Raw genomic sequence first — 8,507 nt, 5'->3', positions numbered from 1 at the left:
TCACTACCTTCCACTTGTTAGTTAGCGTTGTAGCGCACTACATTACATTTACTTGGGTAACTTTTTGGATAAATTGTACTTAGTTTGAATGCAACTTACATTTATCTTTTGCTTGAGTATTTTTATGAAGGAAAAAAATAAACCCTATTTTTGTCTAACACTAAGGTACATTGCACTCGCTAGTTGGTAGTCATGGGTTACATTTACATGACAGTACTACGTTACATTTACCCAAAACACTGGAAAGATTATGCTTGTCGGGGTAGTTTTAATGCATCATGCTTTTTTCCCTGTAAGAAACACTAGATTGTCTTTGTGAAATACAGCTATCTTACTTCTTTTATTCTTCTTATTCTCCTTTCGGCTTGTCCCTTTTTAGGTGCTACCATAGCGAGTCATTAATTTCCATCTTTCCCTGTTCTCTGCATCCTCTACTCTGACTCCAACTACCTGCACGTCTTCCCTCACGGCATCCATGAATCTCCTCTTTGCCCTACCTCTCTGTCTCCTACCTGGGTAGCTCCATCTCTAACATTCTCCTACCAATGTATCCACTGTCCCTCCTCTGTACATGACCAAACAATCTCAGTCTGGCCTCCCACACTTTCTTACTACTTCTATACTTATCTGTATATTTCTTAACTCTCGATCACATTTTTGCTGCACCTCGGTCAAAGTCACGTGATGTTGAAGATATGTCCATACCGAGGCCCAGTGCGATACTTTGGCATTGCATTAAAAGAAAATAGCACATCCAAAATGTCTCACTTGCCTCCTTTTAATAATTTAGAATGATAAAAGTATCCAACACGATACATATTTAGTGTACATTGCTAATAAGTATGCGCAGCTTTTCATCTATTTTACGTTTTCATTTTCAGTTACTTTTATGTAATACTGTATACGCATGAACAGTACACATGGAAAAATCTGAAACTTATAAAATGTGTAGTAGGAAAAAAGCGAAACATAAACATGATCCGGTAGCTATGGTCTAAGCGGGTACCCGTAGTTGTTCGCAATGCATGCCGGGTAGGTCAGCTTCATTGAGGAGGGAGGGCGCCATGTGCTTTTGAGGTAGAGTCGCTTGCGTAAAAAAAGCGATTCGCTTTAGACAAACGAGGCCGCTCATTGAAGAGCAACGCCGGCACTTGAAGATTCCGGATTACATTTTAGCATGTACTGCACCAGACGCTGCCTTCGAACGGTGCTGCGGGCTGCGGTGAGCCTCCACCGGTACGTTTGCACAAACGCTTTCTGCGGCGCAGTACGCGCGGCATCCAACCGGCTCGCCAAGGGCAGACGGCCGGCAGATGACAGCCTCTGCATAGACTTTACAAGATCACCAATTGTTCCTCGTGTTTCTTAACAATGTTTTAAGTCGGTTCTACATTAGCTATTGAGCCTCAGTTTCAGCTCTTGTTAGCAATTTGTTGTACTGTCTCTTCGTTCTCCATTGATATCTGTGTGTAGGTCAAGTGCCATTTATACGCACGTTTTAGACACCATACTACATTTTGCACGTATTTAGTTTTTCCTTTCAACATTTTTTATTGTCGGCAGTCAAGGTCACTCACGTGTGTAATGATGCGTGCGAACGTTCTGACACCGTTGTGAAGGCAGCTGTTGAAAACGCGTGGTTTGTTCACTTGTGACTAAAAAGCTCCGATTTTTGTACTGTTTGAATAGAAAATTGACCAGTACCTTTAAAAGAAGCCGTGAAGGTCCATACATGCATTTAAAAACTGCGGCCAGGCCAGCCTTATGCTTGCAAAATTGAACTCAAGCTAGCCGCCAATATTTTTTTTACATTCAGGTGTATACTGTAGTTCAAAATGTCAGATTTCAGATGCCTTTTATATCGAAATGCAACTTCTGATCCTAATGAAAGTGCTGTGGTTGAATACCAAGGGTGACCTAGTGTTCCCGGTCTGGTTCCGGGATAACGAAAAATCGTTTTTTAAATGGCGAAATTTCAATTATTGATGTAGACTTAGCTAACTTGTTATTATCTCAACTTCAGACCGCTTGTTGGTGCTATTCTGAGACAGTTTTCATAATCCCGGGGTGAGCTCATCGTTGAAAAATAATTTCATAACATTATTTTAAATCCAAGCCACTGAGGTGCTTTTATTTTGAAGGTGGCCAACGCTGCTCGCTGGCGGCAGTTACCGCAATGCACATATTTTACATTGGAGAAAATCTCACACCATCCCCCCAAAATAATTTTTACAAAAAGTACTGTGTATGTCCAGATATAATGTTAATTTATCCCTCTAATTGATACACTCTGTGTGAAATCTTTAGTTGTACATGAAGCTATTATGCTGTTGTTGAAATTCCCCGAAGAACCTAACTCCAGCTAATTGCTGGTAAAAAAAAAACAAAAATAATTGTCGAAAAGAAAATCTGTTGAAGTGAGAGAAATGTAAGATGTATTCAAAATATGTTATTTGGGACAACAGTGCTTGTGGTATATTAATGCTTAAACCCACAGTTTTAATAAAGACAATTTTAGACATTTTCAGGGGGCGTTGTTTGCAGTTCACTCTTTGCAAGTATGTAAATTAAAGTGGCCGTATATTTTTTGCCCAGACAACAGCAGCAGCAGACGCCGGCGTGGTGCGCGCTGCGCCTCCTCAACACGAGTGCCGCCGTCTGCTCTGATGCCTTGGCCACACCGTCGCTGGACGGCGCCCCCAAGCAGTACTCTCCCAAAATCCAGCAGCTCGTCAGCGACATAGCCAGCCTCACATTGTTAGAAGTGTCGGACCTCAATGAGCTCCTCAAGGTAAACCCGTCTCCCTACTCAGGGACTAGGATATGACCTCAAAAAAATAAAAACACAATAAGTGATGTTATTTACTATTGACCTGCTTACAAAATTAGTGTAGGTGAAGGTGGCCTTTTATCATGCACATTTTTGCCATGTCCGATTGAGCAATTATGCTCACAGCTGATCACTGTAATCGACCGCAGATTTATCACCACTACAAACCTTGCCCATATAATCGCCCACAACTACTACGTACTTACCCACCCACCCAACCCCTTTTCTTTCCCCTCCTGTCACAGAAAACGTTAAACATTAAGGATGTTGGAATGATGCCGATGGGGACGATGGCTGCATCAGCTGCTCCCGGACCTCAGGTATGAATAGTTTGCCAATGAGCCTGTAGAAAACCAAAACGGCAGCCGGTCATTACTTTGACCGTTGTCTTAAGGCAAGAAAGTGTGCTTCAGTGCAGAGTGTGGGCTTTTTCTCGTGGTATGCAAAAGAATCACTGACTTGAATACAAAATAAATAAGAGAAAACATTTTAAACATAACATATTGAAATCAATACAAATGAAGGGTGGTATGAAGTAACACTTTAAAAAAGGTTTACAAGTGCATTTAAAACCATTCGAAGGTGGACCAAGCTATGTATGGTAATTTAAAAACCAATACAATATACAAGGTGTATAATGCAGTGCCATCTACCGGTGAGGTAATAGAATGCAACGACCTAAGCTGTGAGCGAGCATTTTGAAGCACGCGCACTACGGAGCCTCAGAGAGACCTCATTTGGCAAGCGTGCCACCAATTTCTTCAGCAGAAGTGCAACTCTGGGTTCCCAAACGATTTCCACTTTTTCCCCTAAGCAACAGGGTAAGCGCATTTGTTACACACGCTGAAGTCATGTTGAGGGTCGCCAAGTTTGTCTCCTTGGCGTATTAAGAGCAGGAAGATGGCGGCGTAACAAGGTAGCTAATGTAATATAATTCGCCACTATTTCTACAGTTATATTAAAAAATGCGTTTGTGATAGAACATTTTAAAATAATGAACGTTGGAAAAGCAACACATTTTTACACACTTTCCCTTTAGGTATATATTTTTTATTCCGGGTATTTTTATGTTTTAATGTACTTCAATGCAAGTAGTCTTTATGACAGTTGGCGCTTAGTCTCCAAGATGTTGTTCGTATCCTTGCTTATCTTCTTGAATGCTTTATTGCTTGCTATTTTACCCGTTTAATGTGCTTTGAAGTCCACTTTACTTTTACAAATGTGAAATATACTTGAAGCATTCTTTTTTTTTTTTTTAAACCCTGCAAAAAATTCCTTTGCCATCTGGAGTTGAGTAAAAAAAAATGTGTTCAGGCGGCAGAAGAGGAGGCGCCGGTGAAGAAAGAGAAGACTCATTTCACTGTCAAGCTAACGGAAGTCAACACGGCCGAGAAGGTCAAGCTCATTAAGGAAGTGAAGAACTGCATCCAAGGCTTGAACCTGGTGCAGGTAGGTGTCACAATCCCACCAAAGCTTCAGGGAGTTTCATTTCAGTGAACCTTGCCCTTTTTTTTATTTCTTTATTTTTTTTTTGGGCAACGCTTATTCCGAATGCAGCAGCTTCTAAATGTAAAACATTCCCCTCAGCAATTCGCGATCACAGAATTTACTGCGGATTTCAAAGCACTCTGCAGAAATGAGGGCGAGGGAAAAAAATCTGATTATCTGCTGTCTGATTAAATAGCTTTTCATGTTTCCATGTGCATGAATGGAAATTCCTTTTTTTTTTTTTCTTTCCGTCTAGGCCAAGAAGCTGGTGGAGTCTCTTCCTCAGGAGATCCGCGCTAATGTTTCCAAAGACGAGGCAGAGAAACTGAAAGCGGCTTTGCAGGCGGCGGGTGGCACCGTTGTCCTGGAGTAGACCGCGGCCCCCTTTTCTCTCCCACCCCGCCCTCTTGCACTTCGTCCATTTTAATTTTCGAAGAAAACTGTCTCCCTTCATCTATACTGCCTCTTCAGCGCCAGGGTGCACAAGTCAGACTGAACTTTTTACAAATACGCCCCACGGTCGCCTCTGCCGACATGTCTCACTTGCATGTGCGGACATTGAAAGAAAAGCTTTTCCGTTTGGTGGAGGGCACAGTTAAGTTTGTGTTACTAAAGGAATTGTTGTCATTAAAACTTGAAATATGAACACATTTTCCCATGTTTTATACCCACTAAATGTCTTTAATCTCTGCAACCAGACACACGGGATGGGTTGGCTCATTGGTACAATGGTCATCTCCAGTCCTAGAGGCTGGGGGTTCAATCCCCCGTCGTTGTGACCATGTCAAAGTATCCTTGAGCAAGATACTGAACCCTTAGTTGCTCCTGATGCTGTGTCATCAGGAGGTAAATGAGGTAACAGTTGCTGTGCAAGTGACAGCCCATTTATCCTTTACGTATAGGTACACTACATCTTCCTGGTCAATGAAATGACAAAATTGAAGAAAAACAGGTTTCAGTTGAACAGTTATTGTACAACTGTACCACAGCACATTGGGAACCATTTGTAATATTTTGACAGCAAAGCTCATATGATCATTTAATTTCATTTTAACTGAAAGAACTATTTTGAGATATTTACAGTTGATACAACTTCTCTTGGAAAATTAAAATGTGATTTTTTTTTTTTTTTTAACCATCCATCCATTATCTGAACCGCTTCATCCTCCCAAAGGTCGCAGGTGTCCTGTAGCTTATCCAAGCCAACACTGGGCAATAGGCGAGCGAGGTAAGCCCCGTACTGGTTGCTTGCCACTCGCAGGGCACACAGAGACAAACAACCATTCGTTCTTACAATCACACCTTATTATAGAGCAGGGGTGCCCAAACTTTTTGGATCGAAGATCTACTTTTTGATCAACTAACCACGGGATCTACCCTTACCGGCGCGCGCGCACACACAAATTTAAGATTTATCTGCTTTATTTTATTTTTTAAATATTTTTTTGTGAAAATAAGACTGATTATTGTGCAGTGTATATTAACACAAAAAATATATTACTAACATGTACAAAGATACCCAAATGGTTGTTTGTTTTTTTTCTCGACACTCCTCGGATCTACTTGGGACCTGTCTTAGATCTACCGGTAGATCAGGATCTACCTAATGGGCACCCCTGTTATAGAGTGTTCAATTCACCTACAGTGCATGATTTTGAAATTTGGGAGGAAAGTGCCTGGAGAGAACCCACACAGGCACGGGGAGAACATGGAAATATGCAGACCGGGGCTCAGAATCGAAGCTGCAACCTCTGCACTGTGAGGTGGACGTGCTAACCCATCACCAACCATGCCACCCTTTTTGGTTTATTTTTAATCTAAAAAATATTTAATTTTGCAATGCAATCATTCATTTTCCGATCACAAGGGAGCCTATCCCAGCTGTCTTCGAGCAGGAGGTGGGGGTGTGACGAACAACCATCTGTACCCACGCTCACACCATTGGGGCAATTTTTAGTGTTAAATCAGCCTGCCATGCGTGTTTTTGGAATGTGGAAGGAAACCTATGCAGGCCTGGGGAGAACATGCAAACTCCACACAGGAAGGCCGGAGCCAGGATCAAACCCACGACCTCTGAACGACCTTGACTTTGAAGTCAAGATGGCGCCCGAGTAGGCAGCCGTCAGCAAGTGCTCTCTTGAGCCTTGCTTTTTTTGTTGTTCTTGTGTTTTTTTTGTCACTTTGTGTTTGTTGTTACGTCGTGTGGACTTGATGTGGACCTTTTTTCAGCATTTTTTGGCCACAACATTCATCAAGGAGGAGACTCTGTGCTTGGTGGTTGCGCCTTCTCGGCAGCATGGGTATACCAGCACTGTTTTTGACTGGAGGAATGTCGGCGCCATTTGACTGTCGTTGCTGGACAGTCCCAGGGCGCTTTTGTCTTGCGCCTCTAATGGGCAGCATTTTTCACAGCCCCGCTTTGTTCAGCGGAGAGATCGGTGCTGTTGAACGGTCTGCGGCTGGATGGATGGAGGTCTTGAGGAGCCGACGATGAGAAGAAAGGAGCGTTGGCGCGGAGTGCTGATGCGGATTTGGAGCTGGAAGTCGCGGCTTGGAGTTTGAAGCGGATTACGTGGGACAGGAGAAGTGAACTAATCTCTTTTCGTCAATGGATGCTACAGCTTTGTGTTTGCTTTCAAAACTTAGCTTGTAGCAGACGTGTGCACATTTTCAGCATGACGTCTCTGATCCGCTGGAGAAAGGACACTTTGATCCTCTCCTCTTTCATCTATAACTGCTTCAGACAACAAAGTGTATGCAGAAAAGTGGTGAAGATTGCACGACTGTCTCTGTCCTATGTGTTGTGTTGTTATTTTTGTTATTTTTGACTTCAAAATGGCGCCGCGAGAGTGGCTGCCTTTCCAGCAGCTCCTATTTTTTTGTTGTTCTACTTCTTCCTTTCATAACTTTGCTGCTATGAATCTGGAATTTCTCCATTGTGAGACTAATAAAGGTTTTCTTCTTCTTCTTCTTCTGCACTGTGCTGTCGATGCACGAACCACTGGAACACCACAATGTAATAATTTGATGTTTAAATGTTTTAAATCCTAAATTACCACACACACACACACACACACGTGTATATATAAAATCAATGAGGATTATCAATTTAAGAGAGGAGCAGTCGATATATTTGTTTAAATATGTTAAACATTGACTTGAATGGGTTCTAAATAGCAAACACACGGAGTGAGATTTGTTTTTATATCTTAAAAGATGAAATAATGTGAACTATTTGGCTGAACTAAAATAACATCCATCCATCCATTTTCCGAACCGCTTTATCCTCTAAAATAACATGTTTTGATTACCGGTAATCGCATTTCAATTCAGAGCTGGGGTCGACCTCAGTGCGTTACCACTCTTAACCGCTAGAGGGAAGCAGATCCCCAGAATTGCAATTACGAAGGCGTTTTATTTGCAGTTTTGAAGCACAGGCCTGCGCAGCTTTAATCTTCTCTTACCTTTACTATGTTATATGACAACTAGAAGTACTGTACTGATTTGACGCCTGAAGCAAAATGAGTAAAGCAGTCAAGCAATAAACGTAACACTCTTAAGTACTAACATAGTGGTAGAAGAGGTAGTTGGACTTGCCTCACACCACTGATTACACGACGAACCGAAACGCTTTCCCTCTCGCTTAGTTTTCTTGGTGTTGACCATTTGAGAAAATTGCATCAAGATGCGCAAGTGAGATAATATCGTTGACACTGCAATTAGCATCAACCTGAAATCAATTGTGCGAAGCCCCCCGCAATCTTGTCGATCCCTGCACCGCGTTTCGAAATGTGCTTGTGCGTTGGCAAACTGAAGACAAGCCAAGACAAAGTCCAACTCAAATATGGGACAACATTAGGCACACATTCAGATAACATTCAAATGGTTGTAGTGGGACAAGACATGAATTACTTTTGCTTCACAACCTAAAACATTTTGTGGCAGTGATTATATAAATTAGCATTAATTAGAAAATGATATGACAGTTGAAATAATTAATATGCGGTGGTGTGGGGGTGGTGGGCTTGATGTTTTTAGCATTCGGAGCAGACGCTGAAAGAAGAATGGAAATTATTGTCCGTATTCGCAAATGCCTTTGTGACTACAGCAGATTAACGGAGTGTGCTCTTAATCATTCTCGGCGGGTGGATAAACGCTAATTGATGAAGCGTCCTTCCGACATTCCTGG

The 8,507-nt window shown here is 42.0% G+C and overlaps 1 protein-coding gene across 1 annotated transcript; it reads left to right on the top strand.

The window, feature by feature from the left end:
* The first annotated feature begins 1,011 nt into the window (after positions 1–1,011).
* mrpl12 (mitochondrial ribosomal protein L12) lies at positions 1,012–4,964 on the top strand. The gene is made up of 5 exons (XM_052049566.1): positions 1,012–1,236; positions 2,596–2,791; positions 3,076–3,150; positions 4,145–4,279; positions 4,575–4,964. Exons 1-5 carry the CDS (start codon positions 1,178–1,180, stop codon positions 4,689–4,691), a joined length of 582 nt encoding a protein of 193 aa, XP_051905526.1. The 5' UTR covers positions 1,012–1,177; the 3' UTR covers positions 4,692–4,964.
* The last annotated feature ends 3,543 nt before the right edge of the window (positions 4,965–8,507 follow it).

Source organism: Hippocampus zosterae, chromosome 17 (assembly GCF_025434085.1).
Source record: "Hippocampus zosterae strain Florida chromosome 17, ASM2543408v3, whole genome shotgun sequence".
Lineage (NCBI taxonomy): Eukaryota > Metazoa > Chordata > Actinopteri > Syngnathiformes > Syngnathidae > Hippocampus > Hippocampus zosterae.
This window is presented reverse-complemented; position numbering and strand designations above follow the sequence as displayed.